Source organism: Lipomyces arxii (assembly GCF_038497795.1).
Source record: "Lipomyces arxii strain Phaff 12-163 unplaced genomic scaffold V1512scaffold_10, whole genome shotgun sequence".
NCBI classification, from domain to species: Eukaryota; Fungi; Ascomycota; class Lipomycetes; order Lipomycetales; family Lipomycetaceae; genus Lipomyces; species Lipomyces arxii.
In genome coordinates, this window is record NW_027117709.1 from 75,437 (window position 1) to 103,294 (window position 27,858).

The window sequence follows — 27,858 nt, forward strand, 5'->3', positions numbered from 1 at the left end:
CAGACAGGCACAAGTCGTCTAAATCATGCGGCTCAAATAATACCCAACAATTGAAGTCGAATTTCCCTCCCCCTCCCCCAACTTTATCGTCCTAGTTTTTGATTATTATGCAAGACCCGCCTCTCTCTTTTATATTCTCACTCTTAAAGAAAAAAAAAACTTTCGCTTTTATCGTAAATGTCGTCATCAATACGACAACAATCCTTGTAAGCGAAAACCCTCATAAATCGTAGCAACCTCGGCATTCCCCACCTGTGCCGTCTGACACTTTTTGTTAATACAAAACCCGTCAGCCTTTTTTAAATACTCTTCCTTCTCTCCTTATCTCCTTCTCTCCTTCTCTCTTCTCTTCTTTGCCTTCTAACTGGTTCTGTTGCTCCTTTCTTTCTTACTTTTTAAAGCTATCTATACTAAAATTAAATAATGCCTCTTGTCATTCCTGCTGACGAGTTCCATCCGGCAATTTACAAAAAGTCACCGCCTTACACTAAATTGTCTGGACTCCCAGCAAAAGCTGGCGAGGTCCCCGCAAGACGAAACATCAACGCTGCCCCGACTGGACAGCCTTTAAAGTCCACTCCTGCAGATGGTATCACTACAAATTATGAACTTCTCAAATATGTCGCAAAGAAATACGGCGATAAGCCCTGTTTGGGGTCAAGAAAGGTCATCAAAATTCATGAAGAGACAAAGATGATCAAGAAAATGGTCGATGGAAAAGAAACAAACGTTCCAAAGAAGTGGAATTATTTTGAGCTTTCGCCTTATTCGTTCGTCACTTATAGCCAGCTTTTGATTGACGTTGACATTCTTGGAGCGGGTCTGAAATATCTGGATATGAGTCTAGTGCAGATTTACGCTGCTACGTCTGCAAAGTGGATGACTATGGCTTTTGCATGCTCGTCCCAATCAATTCCTATCACTACTGCATACGATACCCTCGGTGAAGAGGGTTTGACACATTCGCTTTGCGAGACAAAGGCTACTGGTGTATTTGTTGATGCATCTTTGCTCAAGTCGCTGATTAAGCCGCTCAAGAAGGCTGTCGATGTGAAGTATGTCTTTTACAAGGACGAGCCTAAGGAGGCCGATGTTGCTGCGTTGAAAGAAACCCACAGTGGTCTTGAGTTGATGTCGTTTGATGAATTGTACGAGCTCGGAAAAGCTCATCCGGTTAAGGCCAATCCGCCCAGCAGTGAAGATCTGTGCTGTATCATGTATACTTCCGGTTCTACTGGTACTCCCAAGGGTGTTGTTTTGTTGCAGAGAAACGTTATTGCTGCTGTTGCTGGTATCGATGGAGCCATTGAAGGCGCCGTGACTGAGCAAGATTATTTGCTGACATATCTCCCACTCGCGCACATTCTTGAGTTTGTGTTTGAGCTTTCATGTTTGTTTTGGGGTGGTACTTTGGGATATGGCACAGTCAAGACTATTTCGGATGCATCTGTTCGCAACTGTAGAGGAGACATTGCAGAGTTTCGACCGACCGTGATGGTTGGTGTTCCCGCAGTGTGGGAGGCTATACGGAAAGGAATTTTGGCCAAGGTGCATGGACAAGGTGCAGCTGTGGCTAAGATTTTCTGGGGTGCATATCACACCAAGAATTTTATGCAGTCATGGCGCATTCCCGGTTCTGGAGTTATTGACAATGCTATTTTTAAGAAGGTTAAGGAAGCTACTGGAGGTCGGTTGCGTCTTGTGATGAACGGTGGTGCCGCACTGTCGCGAGACACGCAGCATTTCGTTTCGACTGTGATTTGTCCTATGATTGTTGGTTATGGATTGACTGAGACCGCGGCCATGTGCACACTTATGTCGCCATACCAGCATACGATTGGAACAGTCGGAGCGCCGACGACGTGTGTGGACGTCAAGCTCGTGGATGTGCCTGAGACTGGATACTTTTCGACCAACAAGCCGCCACAGGGTGAAGTTTGGATCAAGGGCGAATGTGTGTCGAAGGAGTACTATATGAACCCTACGGAGACCAAGGAAGCGTACGAGGACGGATGGTTTAAGACAGGAGATATTGGCGAGTGGGCACCGAACGGACAGTTGCGATTGATTGACCGGAAGAAGAATTTGGTCAAGACGTTGAACGGCGAATACATTGCGCTTGAGAAGATTGAGAGTGTTTACGCCACGTGCCAGGTTGTGCAGAGTATTTGCGTGTATGCAGATTCCGAGCACGTGAAGCCAGTGGCGATTGTTGTACCTGCTGAGCCAGCGTTGATGAAGTTGGCGAAGGACAAGGGTATGACAGGCAAGCAGGTTGGGCAGCTTGTGCACGACAAGACGATACAGAAAATCGTGTTGGACACGTTATTGGATGTAGGCAAGAAAGGCGGGCTTGCTGGGATTGAGTTGATTTGTGGGGTTGTGTTGAGCGATGAAGAGTGGACGCCGCAGAGCGGTTTGGTGACTGCAGCTCAGAAGTTGCAGCGGAAAAAGATTTTTGAGTCGCATAAGAAGCAGGTTGAGCACGTTTTGAAGACTTCTTCGTAAGAGAGTGAGGAGTGAGGAGTATTGGCTGTAATGTATAATATATGGTATAAGACGTGTTTGACGGGTTGGTCGCGTTTAGATTCCTGCACTTGCGAATAGTAGAGCTGTTTGTAGTTTTATGCGTGCATTTGCGTGTAATAGAATCGAGTAGTAGGTTGTAGAATATAGTATATGGTACAATTCATGCAATTCATGCAATTCATGGCATGTCGTGAGACTTGGTAAAGTAATCATCCGACGCGTTCAATGAGAGCATATTTGTAGTTCCTATTCTGAGTGCTTGCATCTGTTTTCCAGCTTTTGTTGTAAGTTGGACGTCAATATTAGTAGTTGTCGGCGTCGTCACTACAGCTTTTCGTTTCTCAGTCACGTATTTTCTGCGTTCGATGATTTGAAGCTGTGATAAGTGGCCGAACCCGTTGTCGCGTTTGAAGCAGGCATGCATTAGCGCGTTCGGGTCGAGTAAATGTTTTGGCCATGTCTGCACGATTTGGAAGATTTCACTTGATTCTGTTGATGCTATTATTTGCGGTTCGCATAGTTTGAGGATCGTGAGTGCGATTCTAAAGAAGACTTTCGAGTCGTCGCTTACTTTGTTAGCAAGAAATGACACAGAGAGACAGAGTTCACGTACTAGAAGAAGCAGTCCCAGATGCGAAGGACTGACTCAATTGGGAGGATGCCGATGAACGCAGACATGAACCAGGACGCTGTGCAGAGAGTGATTGGAGGCAGTTTCGTGACGAGTTCTTGGTCTGATTTGACGTCGGGCGCTATTTTGGCATAGACCGCTGGGATTGCGTCTTTAAGCGATAGCATAAGCACGGCTTGGTCGACGTTTGCACCCTCGAGGTTGAATTCGTGCATGTGCGGGAGATATTTCTGGGTGATCACGACCAGGGTCCAGAACGCGTGCTCTTCGGGCATGAATAGGAGGAGTAACCCGGCAATAAAGTTCAGGCTTTGGCAGTATCCTGTCTTCGGGACGTATAGTGAGAACGCGTATAATACTCTGCGTAAAGCCTGCACGACCGGGGTTTCAGGTGCGATCGAGTTACGACGTGAGCCTGAGCCTGAGCCAGAGCCAGAGCCTGGTGTTGAGGGGACAGAATTAAAGGCATCTGAGGCGCGGAAGTGGATGTTGTCTGGGAAAGTGCGGTGTAAGTCGCGTTCGATTGAGTCTGAGTCTGGTGGTGGGTTCGTAACGCCGTCATGGGCTAGTCTGTCGTATAGACCTGGGTTCGAGTCGAGGTATTGCGGACCGTTTGCGAACCAGAACCAAGCTGCACCGCGCCAATCGGGTGGGATGCCTTTGCGGACGTATCGTTTAAGAGTGCGTGATTTGGCCGGGAAGCGCGTTGGCACGCGGTCGTGGTCAAGTGGAATGCGTGCGTGTCTTATGAGAGAATCCCATTTGCGCCGGCGGTGACGACAGTAGTGGTCGTAGTCTGTGGCCCACTCATCGTACTCTGCAGACGAAATGTACTGAGTCTGTGTTCTGAAACCGTACCTGTCTCTAGCCTCAGTTGGGTTTGTGATTGGAAAATGACGACCAAGAGACCATGAGGAAACAGAGTGAGGAATGAAGAGTGGAGCACGTTTGATGTCTATTCGTTTGGTGGAAGATGATAATGATGATGTTGATGAGGTTAGTGATGGAGCACTTTTGTGAGCCGAGTGAACAGTATAAATAGTTGAAGAGGACACTTTAGTTGGTTTCAGAGGCCATTGAGGCAGTTCAGTCGTGCTTGTGCTTATGCTTGTGCTTCGTGTCATTGTAAGCACTGACGTTGACACTAGAATCAGTAATTGTGATGGAGTATGTAGATTGGGAGGAAACAGACGAGATGGCTGAGAAAGCCGCTTTGGAAGTTGATTACAAGTTAAACAGAAATGCTTCAGTTTGTACTTATTCAGAATAGACAAGGCAAGACAAGATTGGCAAAGTATTATGGACCATATAATGTGAGTGTTTAGTGTGTGTACTTCGCTTACTAATAATGAAAAAGGACGACGAGAAGCTGAAGTTGAAAGGTGAAGTGCATAGATTAGTAGCACCACGAGATCAGAAATATCAGAGTAATTTTGTTGATGTGAGTGTTTAATGATGATATACAATTCGATTTTATCACTAATTGTTCAGTTTAGAAATAGTAAAATAGTGTACAGACGATACGCTGGTCTATTCTTTTGTGTGTGTGTGGACTCAGATGACAATGCACTTGCTTATTTAGAGGCAATTCACTTCTTTGTCGAAGTTCTTGATACATTTTTTGGAAATGTTTGTGAATTGGATCTTGTTTTTAATTTCTATAAGGTACTATTTGATTTGTTTGATTTGTTTGATTCGCCTGATTCGTTTGATTATTGGAGTGTGTTAGTAGTGGCTAACTGAATAGGTCTATGCGATATTGGATGAAGTGTTTTTAGCAGGTGAAATCGAGGAAACAAGTAAAGCGATTGTGTTGCAACGATTGGAGTATTTAGATACGTTAGAATAGACCGTATTCACTGTCATTGATTGTTAATGTAGTCGCTAATGTCACTCACTAATAGCGATAAAAGTGATGAATAGTCACTAATCAAATAGTCACTAATACTCACTAATACTCACTAATACTCACTAATACTCACTAATAAATAGCGACAAAGTGACAAGTAGTCAGGGTAGAGTCACTAATAAAATGCAATTGTTCATGTAAAACGTCATAAGGTGTCATTTAATCATCACTATCGCACACACTCACACTCACACACACGCACACATATCATTAAAAATGCCACCACCAAATCCAATATCAGTAAGTACTAACTAACAATAATCAAAATACTCAATTAACAAACAAATCAACAGACAAGACTCAAAATTCAACTCAAACTATCAGTTAGCAGACTACGTCATGTCCAACAAAAAGAAACCGCAGTTAGTAAACAATCTAGACGAGAAATTGCCCAATTACTCTCTTCAGGCAAAGATGAAAGTGCTCGTATTAGAGTCGAAAATGTAATCAGACAAGAAATCACAGTCGATTTACTCGAAATACTTGAATTGTATTGTGAACTCTTACTAGCACGAATCAGTTTAATTGACTCCAGACGAGACTGCGACCCGAGCTTAGTCGAGGCCGTCAAGTCAATCATTTACTCTGCACCTCGAACTGATGTTAAGGAACTTGTCCAGGTCAGAGACATTTTCATCATGAAGTATGGCAAAGAGTTCGCCCGAGACGCAATCGATAGTCCTGAAACAAGTGTTGCTCCAAGAGTATACTCGAAACTCGTTGTCGACCCGCCTTCCGCCGAACTCGTCACTGCCTATCTAGAGGAAATTGCTCGGACGTATCGTGTGCCATGGTCAGGTCTACCTGAAGAAGAACGTAAAAAGTTCGAATCTAATCATGACGACAACGACGACGATGATACTCCGTCCGGCGGCTTGGCTCTTCCGTCTGCTCCAATGACTGCATCGGCCGTGCCTAATGCCCCTATCGCTGCATCTACTGCCTCTGGTCAAGCTGGTCAAGCTGGCCAATCAGGTCAAGCACAGAAACAAAGTCTGCCTGACTTTGACGAACTCTCGAGACGGTTCGCAGCTCTTAAGCGTTGAAATGTGACAATAAACTATGACTTGTTTGTATATTTTGACTTGTTTATACTATTTACATTTGCGCCCCCCGTCGTTTCGCTATTTTCTCTCTCATGTATACCCAACTCTTGTACACGCCCGCAGTCGCAAGCCCCTTAACGCTCTGCGCCATGCTCGGCCATTTGACCGTCTTTGAAATCGCAGTGCGCACTTTCGTCTCTAACTCAGGGTCACCCGCAATCTTCTGGTCAACCTCTGTGCATTTCTGCCCGTACTCAATACCGGTCACCGTAGCGTTAAACTGACCATACAGCCGCGCCTTGAACGACGCCGGTAGCCGCGCAACCATGTTCCCTCGTCTGGCCGGATCCATGTCTTGCGCTAGTGTCACGTTGTCGGTCTCGTGTCCGCCAACAATGCCCACGTTCGGCAGCGTATCAATCAGCGGCGCGTAAAGCCGATAGAAGTTCTGCATCTGGTTTGCAACAATGTTCGCGACCTTGTTTGGGTTTTCCGCGCCGACCTGCATCCGCGGATCGCCCATGTACGACAAGCTTGCTATCGTCGTGTATAGCTCTGTCTCGGTAAAACGCTCGGGCAAGAGCAGCAGCGCGGTCCTGATGACTGAAAACAAATTACGCTGGTTCGCGAGTCGGACCCGCGGGTCGTCACGCAGAATCTTGACTGGCTTGTGCAGTCGACCGGAAAGATACAGAGTGTCCCAGTTCAACAGGTCTTTGCATATCGTGTCAATCGTCACAACGCCGTATTTGATTGTCATCCCGTTTAGCTCGATGTACGGGTTGAAATACACGCCAGCACCAATTCTATCTTGCACAAAACTGACCGCACCCGAGCCGAGCCATCGTAAAGACGAATAATGCTCAGGATACTGTGCCATGTTTAAACTGTGCCAATGTTGAGAGTACGACACCCCAAATATCAAATCCACTTGCGGTTTCCTCGCGTACGTCTGACCCTGACTAAACACTCCTGATCCGTACGCAAATGCGTACCTGATCGGCGCCTTAAACATCCAAAGCGTCTGTCTCAACCGTTCTTTGACGTCGTCATCAATCGGAATGTGCTGGTTCACACCAAAATGTTCCGGCAGCTGCGAAAACCGAGTGATCTCACGAATCAGCACGTCATGTGAAATATCGTCCAAATCAGATCTGACACCAAAACCTGAAGTGGGCTTGCCCGTCGAATACAGCCTTACTAGCTTTCTTGGCCGAAATATCCGTCTCAGTATCGTCATTTGATCGTCCCTGTTTACTCGACCCTGTCCACTTTAAATTGGGCTCCGAGTGACCGTCACGTGATATGATCTTCACTACGCCTGCACGCAAAGTACATCATCAACAAGTCATTGATGAAAGTCAATGTCTCGTTGACTCCAAATCCAGCGTCTGCTCCGTCATTTCACTTGTCTAAACCGCATGTTCTTCCCAATGGACTGTTTACGGTACCATGGAGCTCGTCCGGGCCAGACATCAAAGCCACAGACATCTTACGGAGCAGACTGACAGGCGAGTGGAAGACCGTCAAGACATGGGCCGGCATGATTTCGAGCGTAAAATCCGATTCTGATACTGTCCCGAAAGATTCCTCGGCTATTAGAGCGACCTGGCTCGGACACGCGACGTACTACGTGTGTATGCCATCTGGTCTGCGGATTCTGTTTGATCCGGTACTTGGTCAGAAGTGCGCTTTGTCGTGGAGCCCCAAGTTTAGTCGGATTACTCCTGCTCTGTGTACTGTAGCTGATTTGCCTGGTGTTGATATTGTAGTTATTTCACATGCCCAGTGTGTACTGTACTTTGACTTTATCCTGATTTTCTGCTGACTGCTGGTTATGACCATCTTGACAGCTGGACCATCGACAGAATTCGCAGGCAATTTCCCGACTGTCATTATTTTTGTGGAATGGGCACCAAGAGTTACTTTACGGCCAAAAACATCACCGCCGTGACCGAACTCTACTGGTGGGAAGAGCGCCAAGTCGAAATCGGCGGGAAGGTGAGCACTGTCAGCTGTTTGCCTGCTCAGCACTTCTCAAACCGGACCCTGTTTGACCACGACAAGACGCTATGGTGTTCGTGGTCGGTAGAGTCGAAAGGAAAGGTTTACTTTGCAGGCGACACCGGGTATCGCTAAGTGCCCAAGCTTGAACCTGAGCAAGACGACTACGCGATTGAGATGCCGGTTTGTCCTGCGTTCAAACAAACTGGTGAGCACCGAGGCCCATTCAATCTGGCACTGGTGCCAATCGGCGCGTACTCGCCGCGGTGGATAATGTCTCGAGTGCATGCCAGCCCAAAAGACAGCGTGAATATGTTTCTCGACGTCAAGGCGCGACGAGGATTGGCCATGCATTTTGGCACCGTAAGTTTACTTGGGCATATATTTTACGTGAACTGCGACTGACTTATTAGTTTGTACTGACTACCGAACCTATTCTTGAACCGGTAGATAAGTTGAAAGAAGCGTTAAAGTGGAAAGGGTGAATAAGTACCGTCAATTTAGTAAAAGCTTTACTAACAATCAATCGCAGGCTGCCTGAAACTGGCATTTTCGATGCCATTTCTGTTGGTGAACAGTTGAGATTTCTGTAAAATAATGTAACAAAACGCGTAACGCGTAACTCGAGTGTATAAGTAAGTACTCGCGCTGAAGTGTAAAGCGTGTTGACGCGACAGAATAGAGTTTACCCCTGAATAGTGCGCATCCGTCGCGTCTAGCATCGCGACTCATTCTCACCAACTCACCACAACGTACACTCACGCCGCTCATAACAACATGAATATACCACCATTAGTCTACACGTCGTCATCGTCATCATCTTTCTCGTCTAGTCCACCTCCGTCGCCTGTTTACTCTTACGTGCCGCCAGTACTGGTTAGGCAGAAACCGTTCGAGCCCGAGACGCCGAAACGGTCGAGTAAGGAAAACTGGTTGCCGCAGTCCAAACGGACAAAGCTGTCGCATGCAAAACAGAGGAAAGTCGTGGTTGTGTGCGAGAAGCTGGGAGGACACGTTTTACCGGCCGAGTTTCTGTCACGGTATTTGGTTGGAGATGAACTTGGCAGTGGAGGTTTGTTTACGCGTTGATGAATATGACGCGACTGTCATTGTGCTAACGCAAAACAGGATTCGGGTTCGTCATGTCGGCGACGCGCTATTCAACTGGAGAAGAAGTTGCGGTGAAGTTCATTTATAGACACAAAGTTCCACAACACAGCTGGGTACATGATCCTGTTCACGGCGCGGTTCCTGCCGAAGTGTACGTTTTACTACGGACGTCCCGGACACCACACCAGAGCATCATTCGGCTGTACGAGTATTTCGCGGACGAGCAGTACTTTGTACTCGTGACTGAACTGCATGGCACGCCGTGGTCTCGGAGTGGTGTGAGCAAGCGTGAGCCATTAGGGAATGTGTGTGCGAACGCGCAGAACGCGCAGAACGCACAAGACGTTGTGATGGATGACGGTGATTTAGACACCGAGTCCGACGAGCCGGAGATTCGGTACTCGCAGAAACGCGAGAGTCATGATTTGTTCGAGATGATTGAGACCAGACGCAGTTTGAGCGAGCGACAGGTGCGGTACGTCATACGACAGCTTGTAGATGCGCTGTGGTTTTTGGACTCGTTAAATATTTACCGTATGTTGACTATATTTGCATTGTTTGTGACTTGACCTGACTGATTTGAAGACCGCGATATTAAAGACGAGAATATCTTGATTGACGACACACTCAAAATCAAACTGATTGATTTCGGCAGCGCGGTCGTGCTTCCTCAGACTCCATCTACCCCTACGACTCCAACTACTCCTTCCGGTCGGGTACAATTCAACAGATTCTATGGTACAATGCAATATGCGCCTGTTGAGGTTTTGAAATCCCAGCCATACGACGCTGAGAAATCCGACGTTTGGGCATTAGGAATTTTGGTGTATACTTGTTTGACTGGAAAGACTCCGTTTCGGTCAGCGGAAGATGCAATTGCAAACAAATGGACACTTAAACGGGCGGTGTCACCGGAATGCACCAAGTTCATTGACCGGTGTCTTGATAAGAACCCTGATAGTCGTGCGTCAATATACGAATTAGTAAGAGAACGGTGGTGGTTAGTTGATTTGCCATGACAATGTTTATGAATGTCCTATTTTGGAAATACTGTACGATAGAATATTGTATTGTATTATATGTATTATTAATTCATTTATATGGCATAACTGTATACTTTTTATGCACATTAAGCACTTGAATTTTAATGAATGACGACAATCATACCTGAACAAGCTTGATGAGTTCGGACAGGATTAAATGACAACGAAATAATGTCGTCAAATCCTGAAATTCAACAAAATATTCAAATTCAACCTGAATTAGTTCATGTTCCTGCTAAAAGAGGTCGAAAACCTGGCTCAAAACGGAAACGTGGTCGAGTAGCATTACCTAAAAAGGTAATTAATCAACTTTAGATGATAAAGAGGTCAATTATATAAGCTAACACAATTCAAATTTAGGATGAAGATTCAGAAGAAGAATTCACATTTGAAGGACTCGAAACAAAATCAGGCAGAAAAGTACATAAACCACAGCAATTCGACCCGCTTGCGGAACAAGGAGGTATAAATTTATACGATATATACATATTTCTGGATCAAGTAAACTCTGACAATTGAAATCAACAGGACGCAAAAGAACACATCATTTTAGACGTGACTTACAGGTCTGTAAGGTTTGTTTACGAGGCCACAGTCCAGACGCGAACTTGATTGTATTTTGTGATGGGTGTAATGACGGATATCATCAATTATGTCATGATCCGCCCATTGGGCGAGCATTCATCGACGTCGCAGAAGCCCAGTGGTTTTGTTCAAACTGCCAGGCCAAAATAGTTCAACGCCCGCTTGAAATCGGCATGCCGGGCGATTCCTTGACCCCAGACGAGGCATGTACTTTTTTCCATTTTGAATGATTATTTCTGACCTGGTTTAGAAACGAAGTTATCTGCTCTCACTACCAACTCAACATCTTGTTGAATTACTCCTGCTTTGTGAACAGCAGTACCCTGGTTTACGCATCTACTCTCCTCAAACAAAATCCATTCTGGCTCAGCGCCGTGCTGGGCAGCATACGCAAATCCCACATTTCGTGCCGAGAGCACCAGTTGACGTATGCTTTTTGTGTATAGATAGAAACTTTACTGATAAATAGGATACAACACCGTTACCTGGTGCAGGCACACAGATTCCACGTGAAACTGGGACTGATGCACAGTACCTCGTCGACGGCGATATGAGCGTGTTTAGTCACGTCGTGTATAATTACCCACAGACATACCCAACTCAGCATCAGCAACAATTACAACAGCAACAACAATTACAGCAACAGCAAATTCAACAACAGCGACAACAAGAATCGCAACAGCAACAGATGCGACAACGACAACAACAACTACCGCATCTGTCTCCACAACAACCCCCTCCACAGCCTAAACAGTCAGATCATGCACTCGCAAACATCATCAACGGCGGCATGAATGGTTCTTACCCACCTCGTCTTATATGACAAGACATTTGTGAATTAATTGTATTTTACTATCCTATCCTTACACTTCCTCCTGCTTTTTTCCATCATCTTTTCCTTCTTCATCTGTCTTCTTCGTATCCTCATCTTTCTTCTTCGTATCCTCGTCTTTCTTCTCCGTATCCTCGTCTTTCTTCTTCGTATACTCTTGCTTTCTACCATCATCTTTTCCTTCCTCTTCTTTCTTCTTCGTGTCTTTCTTCTTATCTCCCATCAGCGCCTTGAGCAACGAATTCGCCTTTGAAATCAACTCCTTTTTCGTCACCCGCGCAGTCCGCGCCTTGCCATGCCCGCTTGCCGCCCCCGCACTCGTACTTGGCGTCCCCGGCACAGGCGTACCCCGCTCAGATGCAGTCGGTGTGATACTCTCCTCTACCGTCGCCGTTGTCGACGCAGTCGCCGTCGCAGTCACTGCAATCGGTGCAGCCTGCTCAAGCTCATCCACACCCTGATACAACTTCATGTAAATACTACCAAACACCTCCTCCATTCGAGCCGTAGGCGCAAGCCCAATATTAAGTTTCCGCAGCTCATACGCATCTTGCAAATACGCAATCATCTTCGGAACCGGTTTCAGTCTCACACATACGACCTCTAAACGCCCGCTCCTACTCATAAACTCTTCCACCGGCACAAGCGTCAGCGACGTCTCAAGATACCGCTCAGGCACGTCCGCCAGCCGGCGCAGAACTTCAACCGTGCTGTTACACAAAAACTCCCAGCACTCAGTATGTCGAACCATACTCGGCATGAGCCGCCTAACCTTCCGTGCAATCACAATCAGCGACTCGAGCTCGTCGGTCTTCTCTAATAACTCAATGTAATACGTCGTGTATTGATACGCGTACACAAAGTGCCGCCCCGGGCGCTCGTACTCTGGTTTCCAAATCGTGAGAAAATTCTTCGCAGCCTTGAGTGAGAAAAAACTAGACATCTCGTCCTTGGCCTTCACGGTCTCATTCAACCCGTTGTCGTAGATCGTCGCAATCCGGTAAGTCGGCCGGTGATGCCAGTGTTTCTTATCCGCAGCCTTTAGTCGCGTCAGCATCCCAATCAACATCAGGTAAAAGCCTTCGCTTGTCGTAACCGGCTCGTCGGGTCTCTTGTAATACTGACTTCGCTCCGCGTACGCCATCGCGCGCGTCAAGTCGAGCTTGCTGCTTTGAAAATACTTGTACACCACAGACAGCAGCTTGTAATGTGGCTCGAAAATCGGGTCAGCGGACGCTCTTTCACGCTTCAGACTTTCAATCGCTTTCAAGTACATGTCTAGCACGGTCTCCGGCTCGGCTCCTAGCTTGCCCATGCACTTTCCTTGCATGTAGTAGTTCTTCCAGTCTTTCGTATCCTGCCGTGCAGCAGTCTGGAACATGTTCAGCGCAACTCTGATCCCGGTCGTGGTCTTCATTTCGCTGAAGTTCGGCTTGCTGTACATCCCGGTCGATCCACTGAAATGCCTCTCGTCCTCGGCCTTGTACGCGCCCATGCTCATTGGCGGCCGGGTAGAAGAGTACAATTCAAACCCGAAATCGGTCCAGAACGCAGCCAGACCTTGTCGCGGTGGCTCGATACCTTCATGGCGCAGATATAGACTTGTCGCAACTGCAAAACACAGCAGTGCTCGCCGCTGTGTCAAAGCAATTCCTTTCTTGTTCTCCGAATTCATTTTCTCGGCGCTCCATGTCATGTCGTCCTCTGCCTGTGCATCATACGTCTGCGCAAGACCGTACCATGACTCGAATCGATTCGTGTTACACACCAAATCATGCTATCTCATTAGCTCATTAGGCATTCAAGTAACACCACACACCTTAAAATATCGGATCGCATAATCTAAATCCTCGGTTCGGCCAGCCATAGTCCGTTTTCTTGATCGATACTGCGCCAAATAAATCTGACCCTGGAGACAATACAGTCCCATGAATGCCACTGCAATGTTAACTTGTGCAATGCAAAGCTGCAGATTTAGCATACCTTCAGCATAATCCGATCGAATTGGAATCGTCGACAGCGACTCGAGCCCTCTCAATGACTGTCTCAGCAGCATAGGGCTGATGGACGTGCTCAAGTACTTGTCAATCACGGTCTGGTTATAATAGATTCCGGCTACATTTCATCAGCACAAGATCATGAAGCAAAAAGCAAATACGCACTGTGATCGCGACGCGGAACACCGATGACTTCGCAAAATTTGTCAAGCACGGTCTTCATATCGGTTCGTGATAATCCCTGCGTTGATTGCTTTCTTCGAGCCGCCAACGCCATCAGAAAAGGCAGCAAATCTAACGCATTCGACCTGTCAAACGCAACAGGTGTCGTCTTGTGATCGTACGGGTAAAAAAATTCATTCTACTTTATTAGTACCGCATTAACCAATTCGCATCTTGCACCTACACCAAGTGTCAAGCCAAATTGACAATGAACGCACTGCAGAACCTCGTTCTCGATGTCGTCTAACTTGATAGCCAAGAGCTCCTTCAACAACAGATTCAAAAAGATACCGCCTGCAGCAGAACAATACTGCCTGATGCCAAGTTCTTCATGCAATAAAGACAAGAGCAACAGTCGAGGTCGATCAAAGTCTTCAACTGCACTGAGTGTCAACTTGGCTTTGAAGCACATGTATGCAAATGTCCAGCACTGCACCAGCATCTCCTGAAACTTTGACGCGGTCTCTGTGTAGATTTCGCTCTCGGATCCGGTCAACGTTCCGTCCACGACACCATCATCAAACACAACGTACGCGTGGAGAATTCGTAGCAGTGACACCAAACAGCAAAGTAGGTCTGACAACCGAGCGTCAGTTAGCGAATCAATGAACCTCTTGTGGCTAATTGCCAGACTCACTGTACTAGACAGGAGCTCTTTGCTCAAGTGCAAAGATCTATACAACGTATGCGTGCGACGATCACGATCTTTGGCCTTGTACTCCACAGTCGTCAGGTCGTTCACCGTTAACTCAAGACTTACAAGTAAGCAATCAAACGAGTTGGTGTCTTCCCCCGCTGTATCGTACGCGCTCTTCAGCAGTTCCCATAGATACAACCGAAACTCCAGCGTCGATTCATCGATAAACTTCTCGACAATCTTGAGATCAAGATGTGATGACTCTTCGGTCCGCTCAGACCGCTTCAGCACTGTCTTTAATATTTTGATTTGCTTGTCAGGGTTGTCACCTTTGATTTCAAAAATACTTGAAAACATCGATGCAGCTTGAATTTTCGAAAGTTGCGAATTGACAGTATCGGCGGAAATTTCGGGTATGTAAGGCGTGTTTGGAAGTTCAATAGTGCCTATGTCCGCGTTTGCATTCATCAGTTTCTGAAAATTCTCAAACATTGTCTTCACAGTTTCGTGGGATGCGCCGGATACTTGGTTATAAATAGTTGACGCCCACTCGTACCGTATCTGAAGCACAGAAAACTTCGGGTCTTTGTCAGTTTCGACTTGTGAAAGCGCATCTATAGTAAATGATTTCCACCGTCGTAGTCGCCACTTGTAATCGTCTAACGCAGTCTGATGGTGCTCAGACGTGCCGTGCTGTTGAGTGTATTCGACGTAGTCATCCAGCAACATTTCGAAAAGCGATTGAGTCATGCGCGCATATCTCTGCGCCATGCCAGATTCCTCGACCTTCATGGCATCACCAATCACTTGCATCACCAAATCAAAGTACAAAAAAATAAGCCGTCTGGTCACCTTCGTAAGATTCGCTGGCCATACGGATTGTAAGAACGGCTCAGACATATCTTCTTTAGGAAGCAGTAACTCCTTGATAAAATCGATGCACACTTCGCTCAAATACATGCAGTCCGCATTCACGAAAGACACAAACTCGATTAAGCCATCACTGCTCGGAAACGGCGGCTTACTAGACGCAGAGCCTTTGACCATTGCAAGATCGAGCAATCGTGACGCATTAGAAGCAGGACTGGTAAAATTTAGCGGTCAATTTAAAATCACAGCTTGACTTACGTTTGAATGCCTTCTCCTTTTAGGAAAATGTTACCGTTAGTGTCTTTCCAACCTTTCAATGACAGTATAAAATCAACCATTGCAATATTTCGAGACTCTGTTGTTTCATCGGTTTCTGAATGCACAACCTGGTTCACATTCCCAAAAGACAAGCCAAACTGCGCAAACAAGTAGTCCATGTTCTCAAAAAAGTGGCTGTCGTCGGCAACCGCGGACTCTTCTGCCTTGCCACGAACTCGTTTACTAGACCGCTCTCCAGGCGCTTCCTCAACAAAAGATTTCCGTTTCCTCTTCGACGCAAGCTCCGTGGTTTCCTGCTCTTGGTCTTGATTATCTAGAACAGTAGAAGATTCATTCATAACTGTTTGGCTGGAAATAGTATCCCCATTTTCGTTTTCAGTGGCATTGTCGTGATCACCATCATAGCCGTTCTCGTTGACCACATCAGTCATATCTTGATCCTCCTCGTGCTCTACTTCGGGCTCAGTCTCGTCTGCTTCTTCCAAATCCTGTTCTTCGTCTGCTGCTTCCTCTGTCTCGTCTTGGTCTGGAATGACCTCTGAGTCTACTTCCTGTTCCTGGCCTCCTACCTGGGCCTCTACTTGGTCCTCATCCTCGTCCTCTTCTTGCTCCTCGTCTTCATTTTCTTGCTCTTCTTGTTCTTCCTCTGGTTCGACGTTCTGTTCTTGATCTTCTTCCAGATCGTCTTCTCGTCTTTCTTGAATTCCAAGCTCTGGTTCCGGCTTTGGTACTTGATCAGAAGCAGGACTATCAATTATCATATCCTCGTTCAGATCTTCACTCTCTGCATTGAGTTCCGAGATTACTAATTTAGACGCATCAGGTAGTCGTATTTTCACCATCACCGGTTCTGAAGTCACAGTTGCAATAGAAGTCCTTGTGAATGTTAGTTTGAGATCCATGTATCCAGATTGACGCACGATTTAGTTGAAAGCTGTGAAAGTGTGGATCCAACAGACACCCAAGTACTTGCCTTTGCAAACAGGTTGACTTGTTGATCCTGTGTTGGCACACTAGTAGAGCTGTAGTTTGTTAGAAGTAGTCAACTAGTTCGAGCGTGAACTTACCTCACATCGTTCTGAATTAAAGGTTGCAGATATTCATGCGTTCTCGTCCGCTGGTCCATGTACTGTTGAAGCAAGCCGTCGACTTTGCGACATTCAACCATTTTAAATACCGGGCGCTCAAGCGTTGACTTGTCTCCAATACTTTCCAGTACCTACTGTCATAAGAACAAGTGACTTTCAGTCCTATCAAGCTTACTCCTAATAAAGACTTTGCAGCGGACAATTCATCAATTCCAAGAGACATTTTAGCTTCCAATTTGTCTTCCATGTCAAGCGCGGTAGATTTAGTTAAAAGCGCTGATTCAAGTGCAAATCTGGTCAATCGTTTCATCTTCAATGCAGGCAAAAAAGAAGCCAGTTCTAACCAGAAATCGGCGTCTTGGTCATCGTGCACCAATGCCTGTCGTGTTAGTATCTTCCTGGAAATTAGTGTATATCCTTACCTCTGCAAATTCAGAAACTCCTTGGACCAACTTGGTATGCAACTGAACATTGTCAGTTGTTCCATGAAGTTTGATCCAGTCCAAGACTAATTGGCCATGATTCTTATAGGCTAGATACTTTAAACGGTGAATTGAAGGCGGAATATTACCAGTCTATATCATTTAACGCTGCAGGTTTCATCACAATCTGAAGCCTACCATTTCAGTGACAAATATATCGTCTTTGAACAATTCATCATATGTACTTGAAGCGGTATCATAGTCACGGTCATACTGTGCTTTAAGTGCCTTTTGAAATAACTTAAACGCCTCTTCAATCTGGACCTCTCTAATTCCTTCATCTGATTCAGTAAATTCCTCTTCCTCGACGTTCAACGCAGTGAAAGAGGCCTGCGATGTCATGTAAATTCATGAACAAAATCAGTGATTACATTACACTTACCGCGACAGGCTTGTCACTAGCCATTAAGTCTTTAAGACGTAATCTTCGCGTTAAAACAATACTTACGCTCTTTCAAACCCACTCTTTTAGACCGTTGACGCGTGTAATTGTGGTTTCTTTGTTACAATGAATTTGGTATGGATCTCTTCTCGTTCATAAATGAGCCGCACAAATAGTACAACACCCCTATTTTCGTCATAAATCTTACCAAAAATCGTAAACAAACAATTCACAACTCCTGAAACGGCACAATTCAAGTTCACTAGAACTTTGACTTGTTTTAAAGTAAAAGAAGAGGGGCAAACTGTTCTTGATTTAATACGTATTATCTATTTAATTAGTGAAGTCATACCCAGATCTCATTCGCCATATCTTGACTCCATCGTACTAGGCAGCTCATAGTACGCCAAACAGCTCAGTAGCGGCTTGTGGGCGTACTGGTCAATTGCTTGCGTGTGTCTTGTCAATATGTCGCTTGAAGCTGAATTGTCTCCTGAATCAAGAGTCAGATCAAGACCATACACTTATCGGTCAACTCACGGTATATTAACTTAGAGACACCTATCGATACACTTTTAACAATGATCAGATGGTTCTACAGAATTGAGCAGAGCCAGAGCGGCTTTAGGTGCTGCGAAGGCTAAGGCATCTCCTAGATCATCAATTCCAATTGTGCTAGGACATTCGATGCCGAAATCAATGAGTGATAAAAGTATCTCGACTACTAGGAAGTAATTGCCCGGTGTAATGTGAATAATTGGCAGTTTTAACGTGTTTATAGACAGTCTGTCACTATAGGCAGCTCTAAACCGATGACCGAAGAAGCAATTATTTCAGCAAGTATAGAATCGCACGGCACGCCTAGATCACTTCCAAAATCAATGTTTAAAGCAAGTACAGTCAGTCCTCTTGAACGAAAGTCGTCATCTTCCGCTGTGCCTTCAACGTCACGATTAGTGAATAGCCACCGCGTTCAATCGTCACCGCTAGTTCGCGACGGCGGTATTTCGGAAGCAACCCGGTCACGGGCCATTGCAGAGCAGTCTATCGAACGAGCTCGTCATACGCGAAACTCAATTGCTGTTCCTAGTGAGCGTGAAAGTGGATTGCGGCGGCCCAGTTATGCATCTTCGAAATTGTCGTCTTCATCTGTAGCTTCATGTGACATACAGCCTTTAAATCCGAGGTTGTATCGCAGAACCCCAACACAGAGTACCCCTAAATACCCTGCACCAGCAAATGAAGGCAAAGCATTGTCTTCAGTAGCAAAACCACTTGCAACTCGCAAAATAACGATATCTCCGTTGGCACCTAGTCAATCATCTAATTTCAGTTCGCGAACTAATCGCGATACTGACAGCATGCTAGTTGGTGACAGGTTAAAGATCGGTTCTCCCTTGAAGTCGACTTCTAAGATTACACTCAGTGGCAGACAATCAATCGCAAAAACAGCTCAAAAGCTGCCGGAAACGAAGTCTACTTCTCAAAATGCTTCTCCAAGAGCTTCCGGATTAGCGGCTCGGGTGGTCAGCCCAACTGATTCGCGATGGAAGCATTCAGCCGCTGTCCATGGTACAAGAGACTCTGTTGTGACTTCTGATCGCGGTCGAAATCTGTCTAAACCCAAATCTCAAGACACAAAGAGTGGAATGTATGATGAGAGCATCGTTAAGCGCGAGAATACCTCGAGACGTCGATCAATTCCCATAAAATCAGTTCCACCGGTTCCTCCGTTACCGGCGTCCGGCAAGGCTTCAAAGATAATGCAAAGTACACAAACACCAGAACGTGGTCGAACAATATTTGCGTTGTCGAGTGGACCATCAACCGAACCCCGGCAGCCCACTCGAAGATTGATTTCTAGTTCAAATACTTTAGAAACCCACCGTTTGATGCCTCCGCTTAAAGTTCCAGCTCTTCAGTCAAAAACAGTAATTCGCGTTGATGCTTTGGAAAAGAAAAACGTCGATAAAAATGTTTCTACAGCAAATGTTGACAAGATTGAGGAGAATTGTGATAGTATCAAAGTATCACCTACGCCATCGGCGAGGTCAACAAGCTCTATTCTGGAGACTGGTATGCCAGAAGCTGACACAGAACTGTCCTTACCACTCGCTTTGGTGGCAGAACCCAGTGAAGCAGCATCTCTCGCAGTCAAGCCAATGTTGGTTCAAGAGTCAACTTCATCGTCTTTGCAGTCATCTCCATCAAACATTCCATTGCCAACTTCAATCAGTGCGTTGTCAAGAAGCAGGCTTGATCGTGCATTGCAGTTTGTCACACCCAAAAGTACTCCAGTCTCGGTTTCGTCTAGTCCGGCAATATCACCGTATTATTCAGGAAAGCGCAGTGGATTTAGTACGCCGTCAGCGCTACGGCAAAGACTGAGTAAAACACTTGCGCCACTAAAACATACAGCCTCAGATGAAAGTGATCAAATGGTGTTTACTTCCCCGCCTCCTCCAGTGCCAGCGCTTCCAGATCACTCGTTGCCTTCGACCCCGAGTCTGGGTTTGCCAAAACTCTCAATTACAATTCCAGCAACACAGTCTCCTTCGTCGATATTATCACCGACTAAACGTTCGTTGGCAATGAAAAAGCTCGCTGCTTTTAGGGATCGCGCAATTGCAGAACTATCTCCGTCCAAAAGCGATTCTTCAAGTCCAACTTTCAATTCACCAGTCACGACTGTGTGGACACCTGAGAAAGAGTTGGAGGAACTTGACGATGGTGATTTGCAAGCTGAGCGCGAGATGCAAGCTATATGTCGCAGTAATCGAAAGATGAGTGAGTTGGCTGATCAGCTTGTTGAATATCGTCATCGTGTGTCGCATAAAAGTCCAGGAATGTCACTTGGATCTGCTGTCAATACTTGGAATTTTAATTACTACGAAAAAGGCGAGATTTTTGATTTCAAAGTTATATTCTTTGGTGGCACACCGAATTGTCCAAAGATCGTGAGCGACATGAGTTTGACGACAACTAACTTTGGGTATGATGACGACAGAGGCGATTATAAAATTGTTCCCGGTGACCACTTAGCTTATCGGTACGAAATACTGGGCCTGCTGGGCAAGGGAAGTTTTGGACAGGTAGTAAAGTGCGTCGACCATAAGACCAGTGGTCTTACGGCAGTGAAAATTATACGAAACAAAAAGCGCTTTCATGCACAAGCATTGATGGAGACGAAAATCTTACAGAATCTTTGTGAATGGGTAGGTTATCAGGTTTATATTTGGACTAGACTTACTTACTGTTTCAGGATCCAGATGATACCCATCATTTCGTAAGAGTTACACACAGTTTTTACTTTCGAGGTCATTTATGCATTGCGACGGAATTATTAAGTTTGAATCTGTACGAGTTTGTAAAGATGCATGAGTTTAAAGGGTTGTCTGTGCTTCTTATCAGAAGGTAGGTTCACATAAGCAACGTTGCGTGTTGTTTTAGACTAACGGATAACATCAGATTTGCGAAGCAAATTCTAAGCTCCCTATGCATTTTACAACGCAAGGCTGTGATTCACTGCGATTTAAAACCAGAAAATATTTTGCTCTCGACTCCTGAATCTGCTGAAATCAAAGTCATTGATTTTGGTTCTTCTTGCTTTGAGAGAGAACAAGGTTAGTAACTGTGTGTAATGTAGTCAAACGTTCATTTTAACATGTCAGTGTTTACCTACATCCAGTCGCGATTCTATCGTTCGCCTGAAGTCATACTTGGGTTGTCATATGGACTACCCATCGACATGTGGAGTCTTGGCTGTATTCTGGCTGAGTTGCACGTTGGCTATCCAATTTTACCGGGTGAGAACGAGCAAGAGCAGTTAGGATGCATTATGGAAGTTTTCGGACCTCCTGAACCTGCTTTGATTCAAAAGGCAAGTCGCCGGAAGCTGTTTTTTGACACGAATGGTCGTCCGAGAATAGTGATTTCTGCCAAGGGACGGCGACGAGTGCCCAGCTCCAAGTCGCTTGCTACAGTTCTGCGTACCGATAATGCGGCATTTATTGACTTTATTGCGAAATGTTTGCAGTGGGATGCAGCAAAGCGGCTTCGTCCTGATGACGCGGTTCGGCATCCATTCATAACAGGTAAACTCATGCCAAGGCCGACGTCAGCTGGTATGTCAGGCAGTCGAGTTCCTAGCGGGTCGTCGTTTAATGCCTCTGCTGTAGCTGCTGGGCATTTGCGGCCTTTAGGCGGAAGGCCGCTTCCTGAATTACCAAGAACAAAACTTTATAGCACGTCGCCTTATATTTCGGTGTCTACGATGCAGCCTCGAAGTCCAAGCGGTAAATACCTTAACGCAAGTGCGGAGGGTATCACGATGGCGTCCGGAGAGTCCAGCATGGCCGGCTCGGAGTTGACTATCAATGTACCACACAGATTTCCCCATCAACCACTACTCTCTCCATCTGAACGGCACCCGTCCAGCACAAACGTGCCAACGATGCCTCCCAAGTTGAGCAGTCGGTTGAGTATCAGTGGTGGTTATTCCGAAGCTGGCAGTCAAGCGAGCATGTCGTCAGTGTCGCGGGTGGCTTCAGGTAGTTCCAGTACAAGTCGATTGTCCTCGTTTGCAACTGCATTGCCGAATGAATCACCAAGGCCGAGTGTTGTTGGGCGAACACGAGTGTAGTCATCTGTAACGTTTCTGATTTAATGAAGGATATTGTATTTTTAGTTGATGAGAATATTTGCATCTTAGTTAAAGGAAAAAGGCATTTGTTTCAAAATCAATACGGTATTTAGGTCTTTTTACCATCTACACTATAAATCCTGTCAAAAGTCGTGACTGTGTCATTGAACAAGTCTATGAGTAGCATATTATACAAGTAAATTTTGGGCGGCATTTTCACTGCATTCCATCAACTCTAATCGTCGCCGCCCGTCTCCGTTCTTCTTCTGTCAAAACCCACTCTATCCCACCTGCTTCCAACTCCTGTTCGTCCAGCCCAAGAACCATGACCAGCTGGGCGACACGGACAAACTTCTCTCGTAAAAAGTACCACTTGCCTTGTGAGACGTGAGAGATGATACCAGCGACGTCGCGCTCAAGTTGGATCGCGCCAAGCTCGTTCACAGAGCCATTCATACCCCACACTCGCCTTTCCAGCTGGGCCGACAGCTGCTCGCTTGTGACACTCAACAGGCGTGAGTAATTTGTCTCGGTCAAAATCTTTCTGATTGGGTACATGAGTGCGTCCCAGCCGTATGCAAATCGTAACCGGACCAGATCAGCCTGTTGCTGGGACAGCATGTCTTCTGGGTCTTCGCCGCCACTTGAACCTTGTGTCAGGTATGTTGCGTCCTTGAAGGCTTCAGACAAAAGCGGTCGTAGTCGAGGTTTGACAACCTGCACAAAAATGACTTGCACGCCGTCATGCAGCAACTCCTTGACTCTACTCTCGAACGATGATGAAAGCGCTTTGAGTGATGTAATGACTTGCGCATGCTCATCCCCAAAAGGTAAAACAGATACTACCTCACCGTCACCACATGATGCAACTACTGTGGTGATGATTCGTTCAATGTATTGGGTTGCAACGTCCAGATTGTTTAACAGTAATAAAAATCCATTCACCTTGTCTTGCGGAGGCGGTGGCTGATGTCCATTACCCGATACTGGGCCTGGAAGCCTAGGATATGTTTCATCGCGCATTTTCCTCTGAATCATTCCCACCAAATCAGATTCCAAGACACGTCGAATCGACCCAAGAACATTCCGTATCAAATGGCAGTGGCCAGTAGACACGGTCCTTTCCAGCACCGCGTTCAGAACATACATGACATCATCAATTGCAGATGTGATGAGCGGCGATCCAGGCAACGGCTCAAGTGGAAGTCGGATAAGACTAGGCGGTTCATCAAGCTGAAACGCTTTCTCTACAGACCTTCTGAAGAAAAACGTGGCCATCGCCTCGAATGCTGGTGCTACTCTGCTGTTCATTTTCTGGTAGAGCTTGCTACCTGGAAGAATAGGTGGGATTTTGAGAGCCACTGTTGGCACTTTTTCATGTTCGTTCTCATTTTCAACAAGGCTCGGTTCCTGCGAAGCCCACTTTATTGCCAAAAACTTGCAATACAGACTCCAACGTCCAACGATGAATCCGCACTCATTCATAAGTGTGTCCACATCTTGCACATTGATCCCACTATTTTCTGATGGAGCCGGACTTGCCTTTCTCATACCATTACTTATACCAAGACCAGTTGGCATAAAACTTTGAACCAAAAAATTGAATGCGTAACTTTTCAAATCAGACAGTCGTCTGTTGATGTTGCGGTCGTCAAAGTACGTGTCGACAATGATTCCGCCTTGTGTATCTGCTTCCAACTGTACAGTTTCCATAACTCGCTGCATTCGTCCTCGACCGTAATATCGTTCGACAATTGGACTGTGCTGGTCTACAATTGTTGCAATGTTTTCAAATAATCTGGACATTGCCAAGCCAAAAAACAGCGGTCCATCAACTGAGAAAAGATTAGTCTAGCTCTTGAAGGTGACTCGAAAGCATATTTACCTTTACTGTTCATCACTTGCCGACTTTGGCTGGCAATAATTGTGCAGACGAATCTAGCATACACATCTAGACCTTCCTTCTCTTTACCTATTAATGGGAACAGCTTAAAAAATCGTGTAATGTTTTCCACATCTTTAGCCTTTGCCGCACTCTCAAACTCTCGTAAAAACAATGCTCTAAATGTCTCTGTCGCTGTCTCCAATGCTTGTGCTGGACTCTCTGGATTTTCTTCTGTCGGGACCATTACCTCTGCAAACCGACCTGTGACCAATTCCGGAGGCAGCTTAGATGCACGATTAATATGCTGAGCAACCGATTCCCAATCACGTATTTGTGTAGCATCGTGAATGCCAATAATGCATGACTTAAGCTCTTGAGTCTTCGAGACGTAGTCCAATGCCTGTTTTACACGAGACTGTTCCTTATCCAATTGCCTCACTTTTTGAGATATTCGGGACGCGACAAAAGAAGCATCCGAAATCATCTTTGATATCCCCCTTGCCGTTTGTTGAGGTGTTCCAAGCGAGGCTCCAAGGATATCGAGTCGCTGAAGCAAGAACGACAGTGGTGCAGTCTGCGATTCTCGCAGTGCAACCATTTGAGACGTCACTAACCGTGATTCTGACCGAAGGGCATTAAGAGACAGTAATACGTCTTCGTATGTAGCGCATTGACTAATATCTGGGGGCGGATCGTCCGCCATTGTGCCATGCAAACGACAATTGGCTGTTGCAGCTTTAAATGTGTGTAGAGAGCGCTTGATCTCGAACTGTGCGCAAGTTACCCTGAACTCCCAGGTCGAACCAACTCCGATACTAAACCAGTTTTTCTATGTGATCTTTGTGTATTTACACTATAGATGCCTATAAACTGCTTAAAGAGTTTATCCTACTACTCCTTCTACGCGCATAGTATCAATCTCTTTAGTACGCAGTCCCAAACCCTCTAATATCTCATCCGTATGCTGTCCAAGAGTAGGCGGTGCGGTTCTAATTGACGGTTTGGCCCTTGAGTATTTTATTGGTGTATTTATCATCTTAAGTGGCCCACACGTTGGATGATCGATTGTAGTAACCATATTGCGGGCAAGCACTTGTGGGTGGTTCAAGGTAGCTTGGATGTCGTTCACTGCAGCATATGCAATTCCACTGCCTTCAAAAATATCTAGCCATTCCTAGAGAGGGATTAGCACTGTGGGATTTATTTCAGGGGTATTGCTTACCTCAGTCGTCGCTAAGTTCGTCTGAGCCATGATCATTGGTACCAACTCATCGCGATGTTTGACCCGGAGGGCATTGGTGCTAAATCTTTCATCTATGATCCACTCCTCTTTGCCCAGCAAGCGGCACAATATGCCAAATAAGCGATCATTGGCACCTCCAATCATAATACTTCCGTCTTTTGTGGGAAAAGCTTGGTATGGACATATGCTTGGATGAGAGGTGCCATGTCTACCTGTGTCAGGTTTGCCGGAAATTAGGCATGACGACGCGATATTTGACAGAGTTGCAACCTTGGACGTTAGGCTGATGTCACATAAACCTTTAAAAACTCACTTGACAGTCTGCTAAGGAAATGTCTATATACTGGCCCATGCCGGTTTTACTTCTTCCAATGATTGCAGCCATGATAGAGTTTGCTGCGTAAAGACCAGTGGTCAGATCTATGCTTATAAGCTCAGACATTCGCGTGTAGTTCAGTTCATAAGTACCTGTGACAGCAACTCCTACCTTGACAGGCGAGCCGTCTGCTTCTCCCGTTATATGCATTAAACCCATTTCTGCCTCCACCATTACATCGTAGCCAGCCCGATCTCTACCCTAATCAGTTGCCGTTTTTGTAATTATTCGACATCTCGCACCTAAAAGGACCATTCTGACCGTATCCAGTGATGCTAGCGTATATAATCTTGTCATTCTTGAGCTGCTCATAAGATAATCCATATTTTGCTAGTGATCCGGGCAAGTAATTCTCAATGACGATATCACTTGAAGCAATTAATGCCTTTAAAACTTCTTGTCCACGTTTATCTTGAAAGTTCAATGCCAAAGACTTTTTGTTTCTAAGCAGTTAGCAAATCACAGACAGACACTATAGATATGTACCTATTGACCTGCCATCATAATTAGTATTAAATTCCGAGTAGTAGTGGTCAACTAACCGACAGAAAGTACGCGCTTTCACCGTGTGCACCGGGCTTGCCGTTGTCTTTGGCAAATGGAGGTCCCCAACTGCGAGTATCATCGCCTCTGGTAACATGTTCAACCTTGATAACTTCTGCACTATATTGTCATTTCAGCTATTTTCACATAAAACGAACAAGCAGAAATACCCCAGATCTGCCAAAATCTGTGTTGCGTATGGGCCTGCGAGTACTCTAGTCAAATCAATGACTTTAATACCTGTGAGTGGTAATTGCACGTGAGCAGAAGATGCCGTATGACTTGAACGGACTTGTTGATTCACGCGTTGGAAACTGTAGTTTTGACCTCTGAGCATTGCACTTGATACAACAGAAACAGTGATCTTAGATCTAATCATACTTAAACTGTTGTGTAACGATCAGTTCAAAGTGTTGTAGTTCCTACATTTTACTCTTCCCCCGGCAAATTTCCGGAACTACCTAGAAGCAACAACTTTCACGACGTCTAAACCAATTAAGCTTCAACTACTGAACAAAATTGTCTTTTCTTTTTGTTATCTATGGTTTAGTCTATTTTACACATTCTTCATAGAACAGTTGCGCTTAATGTGAGAGTAAATCAGGCTAAGCCGGACGCTGTCATTCATTTGAGCCGCTACTATTTAAGCCGCACAAGTTACGGTCCCAAATTTTGACGAAGCTCGAAAAGCTGCGAATGACTCAATTTCGTAATTGCGGATCAATCAATTTCTCTAATTTAGCCCTTAAGTAGCTTTCTGTCACTCTTGGGTAATTGCTCCAGTTTGGTTTGTACATATCAAGATGTCTTCGTCATTATTTCGTTCGTCAACAAGGATTGTCAGTCGTTTGATCAAAGTTTCAACTACCGTTCCAAGGAATTTTGCCCAACCTTTTGTGCTTAACTTCACTTCACAAAATAGATTATTTGCTCGGGGGTATGCTACTCCAGACACTTCACAGGTTTCTGATGCAATTCTGAACTCTGCTATTATGCAGAAGTTGTCCTCAGATCCGGAGGTACCGAATTTTCCACGCCGATCTTCAATGTCAATGCTGACAGGTTATGTTTAGGTCATGGAATGTATAGCAAACACAATGCTTATTTTGAAAGAGAAGGGTTTCAAGGTTGGTTCAGGTCAGCCTAGTGCATGGCAGATGTTGAAGCTCATTCGTGATGAGGAAGTCAAAGAATCAATGGTTACTTGTAAGTTTGTCAAGCTCCGTTAATCCAAACGCTGCTAACAGTTTGACTAGTGAAGTATGTTATGGATAAGAAAGGAATTGAAATTACCAAAGAGGAGTAAGTTTGTTGCAACTCTATTAAGCTCCATTTAGAAACTAATTATTCAGGGCTCTTGGTTTAGTGCAGATTCTTGCAGGAGCACGGAAATAGAAGATAATTTTATTATGAGATTGTCAACAACATTAGTTCAAATACAGATGTCTTGCCCATCCCTTAGCCATCGCTCTAGCCATATACACAGCCACCACTTTGTTGCATAGAGCATTTTTCTTGGATTG

The 27,858-nt window shown here is 45.5% G+C and overlaps 13 protein-coding genes across 13 annotated transcripts; 8 read left to right on the forward strand and 5 right to left on the reverse strand.

Moving 5' to 3' along the window:
* Window positions 1-44: 44 nt before the first annotated feature.
* V1512DRAFT_263981 (eukaryotic long-chain fatty acid CoA synthetase (LC-FACS)) lies at window positions 45-2,701 on the forward strand. The gene has a single exon (XM_066916590.1). It carries the CDS (start codon window positions 424-426, stop codon window positions 2,506-2,508), a length of 2,085 nt encoding a protein of 694 aa, XP_066770873.1. The 5' UTR covers window positions 45-423; the 3' UTR covers window positions 2,509-2,701.
* Window positions 2,520-4,735, reverse strand: V1512DRAFT_263982 (rab-GTPase-TBC domain-containing protein). Its single transcript, XM_066916591.1, has 2 exons — window positions 3,143-4,735; window positions 2,520-3,095 (listed from the first exon to the last, which is right to left on the reverse strand). The coding sequence occupies exons 1-2, from the start codon at window positions 4,282-4,284 to the stop codon at window positions 2,708-2,710; spliced, it is 1,530 nt and encodes a 509-aa protein (XP_066770874.1). The 5' UTR covers window positions 4,285-4,735; the 3' UTR covers window positions 2,520-2,707.
* V1512DRAFT_263985 (Adaptor protein complex sigma subunit) lies at window positions 4,292-5,256 on the forward strand. The gene is made up of 4 exons (XM_066916592.1): window positions 4,292-4,473; window positions 4,518-4,601; window positions 4,652-4,825; window positions 4,908-5,256. The coding sequence occupies exons 1-4, from the start codon at window positions 4,402-4,404 to the stop codon at window positions 5,007-5,009; spliced, it is 432 nt and encodes a 143-aa protein (XP_066770875.1). The 5' UTR covers window positions 4,292-4,401; the 3' UTR covers window positions 5,010-5,256.
* V1512DRAFT_291699 (regulator of Vps4 activity in the MVB pathway-domain-containing protein) lies at window positions 5,257-6,184 on the forward strand. Its single transcript, XM_066918261.1, has 2 exons — window positions 5,257-5,309; window positions 5,363-6,184. The coding sequence occupies exons 1-2, from the start codon at window positions 5,286-5,288 to the stop codon at window positions 6,113-6,115; spliced, it is 777 nt and encodes a 258-aa protein (XP_066770876.1). The 5' UTR covers window positions 5,257-5,285; the 3' UTR covers window positions 6,116-6,184.
* V1512DRAFT_263987 (mitochondrial matrix Mmp37) lies at window positions 6,105-7,379 on the reverse strand. The gene has a single exon (XM_066916593.1). The coding sequence runs from the start codon at window positions 7,353-7,355 to the stop codon at window positions 6,168-6,170; it is 1,188 nt and encodes a 395-aa protein (XP_066770877.1). The 5' UTR covers window positions 7,356-7,379; the 3' UTR covers window positions 6,105-6,167.
* Window positions 7,380-7,469: 90 nt separating this feature from the next.
* V1512DRAFT_248242 (beta-lactamase-like protein) lies at window positions 7,470-8,712 on the forward strand (the record flags this gene model as incomplete). Its single annotated transcript, XM_066914537.1, has 5 exons — window positions 7,470-7,903; window positions 7,969-8,221; window positions 8,264-8,482; window positions 8,533-8,600; window positions 8,652-8,712. The coding sequence occupies 5 exons, from the start codon at window positions 7,470-7,472 to the stop codon at window positions 8,710-8,712; spliced, it is 1,035 nt and encodes a 344-aa protein (XP_066770878.1).
* A 92-nt stretch (window positions 8,713-8,804) lies between these two features.
* V1512DRAFT_23272 (kinase-like domain-containing protein) lies at window positions 8,805-10,345 on the forward strand. Its single transcript, XM_066914018.1, has 3 exons — window positions 8,805-9,191; window positions 9,248-9,763; window positions 9,815-10,345. Exons 1-3 carry the CDS (start codon window positions 8,897-8,899, stop codon window positions 10,246-10,248), a joined length of 1,245 nt encoding a protein of 414 aa, XP_066770879.1. The 5' UTR covers window positions 8,805-8,896; the 3' UTR covers window positions 10,249-10,345.
* Window positions 10,346-10,398: 53 nt separating this feature from the next.
* On the forward strand, window positions 10,399-11,723 carry V1512DRAFT_263994 (uncharacterized protein). Its single transcript, XM_066916594.1, has 4 exons — window positions 10,399-10,569; window positions 10,633-10,735; window positions 10,801-11,060; window positions 11,108-11,723. Exons 1-4 carry the CDS (start codon window positions 10,444-10,446, stop codon window positions 11,324-11,326), a joined length of 708 nt encoding a protein of 235 aa, XP_066770880.1. The 5' UTR covers window positions 10,399-10,443; the 3' UTR covers window positions 11,327-11,723.
* V1512DRAFT_208858 (uncharacterized protein) lies at window positions 11,721-17,606 on the reverse strand (the record flags this gene model as incomplete). Its single annotated transcript, XM_066913452.1, has 12 exons — window positions 11,721-13,466; window positions 13,509-13,627; window positions 13,673-13,804; window positions 13,852-14,047; window positions 14,093-15,629; window positions 15,674-15,990; window positions 16,426-16,570; window positions 16,615-16,716; window positions 16,762-16,913; window positions 16,958-17,161; window positions 17,205-17,357; window positions 17,403-17,606. 12 exons carry the CDS (start codon window positions 17,604-17,606, stop codon window positions 11,721-11,723), a joined length of 5,007 nt encoding a protein of 1,668 aa, XP_066770881.1.
* Window positions 17,607-20,237: 2,631 nt separating this feature from the next.
* Window positions 20,238-22,288, forward strand: V1512DRAFT_209178 (kinase-like domain-containing protein; the record flags this gene model as incomplete). Its single annotated transcript, XM_066913460.1, has 4 exons — window positions 20,238-20,861; window positions 20,909-21,060; window positions 21,115-21,269; window positions 21,318-22,288. 4 exons carry the CDS (start codon window positions 20,238-20,240, stop codon window positions 22,286-22,288), a joined length of 1,902 nt encoding a protein of 633 aa, XP_066770882.1.
* Window positions 22,289-22,400: 112 nt separating this feature from the next.
* Window positions 22,401-24,910, reverse strand: V1512DRAFT_286927 (COG4 transport protein-domain-containing protein). Its single transcript, XM_066918096.1, has 2 exons — window positions 24,174-24,910; window positions 22,401-24,123 (listed from the first exon to the last, which is right to left on the reverse strand). Exons 1-2 carry the CDS (start codon window positions 24,874-24,876, stop codon window positions 22,505-22,507), a joined length of 2,322 nt encoding a protein of 773 aa, XP_066770883.1. The 5' UTR covers window positions 24,877-24,910; the 3' UTR covers window positions 22,401-22,504.
* Window positions 24,911-24,997: 87 nt separating this feature from the next.
* V1512DRAFT_24202 (CoA-transferase family III domain-containing protein) lies at window positions 24,998-26,926 on the reverse strand. The gene is made up of 8 exons (XM_066914274.1): window positions 26,506-26,926; window positions 26,335-26,455; window positions 26,279-26,286; window positions 26,035-26,235; window positions 25,885-25,988; window positions 25,730-25,836; window positions 25,396-25,686; window positions 24,998-25,347 (listed from the first exon to the last, which is right to left on the reverse strand). Exons 1-8 carry the CDS (start codon window positions 26,712-26,714, stop codon window positions 25,057-25,059), a joined length of 1,332 nt encoding a protein of 443 aa, XP_066770884.1. The 5' UTR covers window positions 26,715-26,926; the 3' UTR covers window positions 24,998-25,056.
* Window positions 26,927-27,138: 212 nt separating this feature from the next.
* Window positions 27,139-27,730, forward strand: V1512DRAFT_248249 (uncharacterized protein; the record flags this gene model as incomplete). The annotated part of the gene is made up of 4 exons (XM_066914538.1): window positions 27,139-27,354; window positions 27,409-27,541; window positions 27,592-27,637; window positions 27,688-27,730. 4 exons carry the CDS (start codon window positions 27,139-27,141, stop codon window positions 27,728-27,730), a joined length of 438 nt encoding a protein of 145 aa, XP_066770885.1.
* Window positions 27,731-27,858: the final 128 nt, after the last annotated feature.

Excerpts from the sequence above, each read along its gene's own strand:
- V1512DRAFT_263994 (XM_066916594.1), top strand. The coding sequence starts at position 10,444 with ATGTCGTCAAATCCTGAAATTCAACAAAATATTCAAATTCAACCTGAA. Across the intron at positions 10,570-10,632 it reads GAGTAGCATTACCTAAAAAG|GATGAAGATTCAGAAGAAGA; the intron begins GTAATTAATCAA and ends ATTCAAATTTAG. Across the intron at positions 10,736-10,800 it reads CCCGCTTGCGGAACAAGGAG|GACGCAAAAGAACACATCAT; the intron begins GTATAAATTTAT and ends TGAAATCAACAG.
- V1512DRAFT_286927 (XM_066918096.1), bottom strand. The coding sequence starts at position 24,876 with ATGGCGGACGATCCGCCCCCAGATATTAGTCAATGCGCTACATACGAA. Across the intron at positions 24,124-24,173 it reads GCAAGTGATGAACAGTAAAG|TTGATGGACCGCTGTTTTTT; the intron begins GTAAATATGCTT and ends ATCTTTTCTCAG.
- V1512DRAFT_263985 (XM_066916592.1), top strand. The coding sequence starts at position 4,402 with ATGCTTCAGTTTGTACTTATTCAGAATAGACAAGGCAAGACAAGATTG. Across the intron at positions 4,474-4,517 it reads AGTATTATGGACCATATAAT|GACGACGAGAAGCTGAAGTT; the intron begins GTGAGTGTTTAG and ends ATAATGAAAAAG. Across the intron at positions 4,602-4,651 it reads ATCAGAGTAATTTTGTTGAT|TTTAGAAATAGTAAAATAGT; the intron begins GTGAGTGTTTAA and ends CTAATTGTTCAG.
- V1512DRAFT_263981 (XM_066916590.1), top strand. The coding sequence starts at position 424 with ATGCCTCTTGTCATTCCTGCTGACGAGTTCCATCCGGCAATTTACAAA.
- V1512DRAFT_263987 (XM_066916593.1), bottom strand. The coding sequence starts at position 7,355 with ATGACGATACTGAGACGGATATTTCGGCCAAGAAAGCTAGTAAGGCTG.
- V1512DRAFT_24202 (XM_066914274.1), bottom strand. The coding sequence starts at position 26,714 with ATGATTAGATCTAAGATCACTGTTTCTGTTGTATCAAGTGCAATGCTC. Across the intron at positions 25,687-25,729 it reads TTTCCTTAGCAGACTGTCAA|GTTGCAACTCTGTCAAATAT; the intron begins GTGAGTTTTTAA and ends CTAACGTCCAAG. Across the intron at positions 25,348-25,395 it reads CGAACTTAGCGACGACTGAG|GAATGGCTAGATATTTTTGA; the intron begins GTAAGCAATACC and ends ATCCCTCTCTAG.
- V1512DRAFT_23272 (XM_066914018.1), top strand. The coding sequence starts at position 8,897 with ATGAATATACCACCATTAGTCTACACGTCGTCATCGTCATCATCTTTC. Across the intron at positions 9,192-9,247 it reads AGATGAACTTGGCAGTGGAG|GATTCGGGTTCGTCATGTCG; the intron begins GTTTGTTTACGC and ends AACGCAAAACAG. Across the intron at positions 9,764-9,814 it reads GGACTCGTTAAATATTTACC|ACCGCGATATTAAAGACGAG; the intron begins GTATGTTGACTA and ends ACTGATTTGAAG.
- V1512DRAFT_263982 (XM_066916591.1), bottom strand. The coding sequence starts at position 4,284 with ATGACACGAAGCACAAGCATAAGCACAAGCACGACTGAACTGCCTCAA. Across the intron at positions 3,096-3,142 it reads ATCTGGGACTGCTTCTTCTA|CGACGACTCGAAAGTCTTCT; the intron begins GTACGTGAACTC and ends TAACAAAGTAAG.
- V1512DRAFT_291699 (XM_066918261.1), top strand. The coding sequence starts at position 5,286 with ATGCCACCACCAAATCCAATATCA. Across the intron at positions 5,310-5,362 it reads CACCACCAAATCCAATATCA|ACAAGACTCAAAATTCAACT; the intron begins GTAAGTACTAAC and ends ACAAATCAACAG.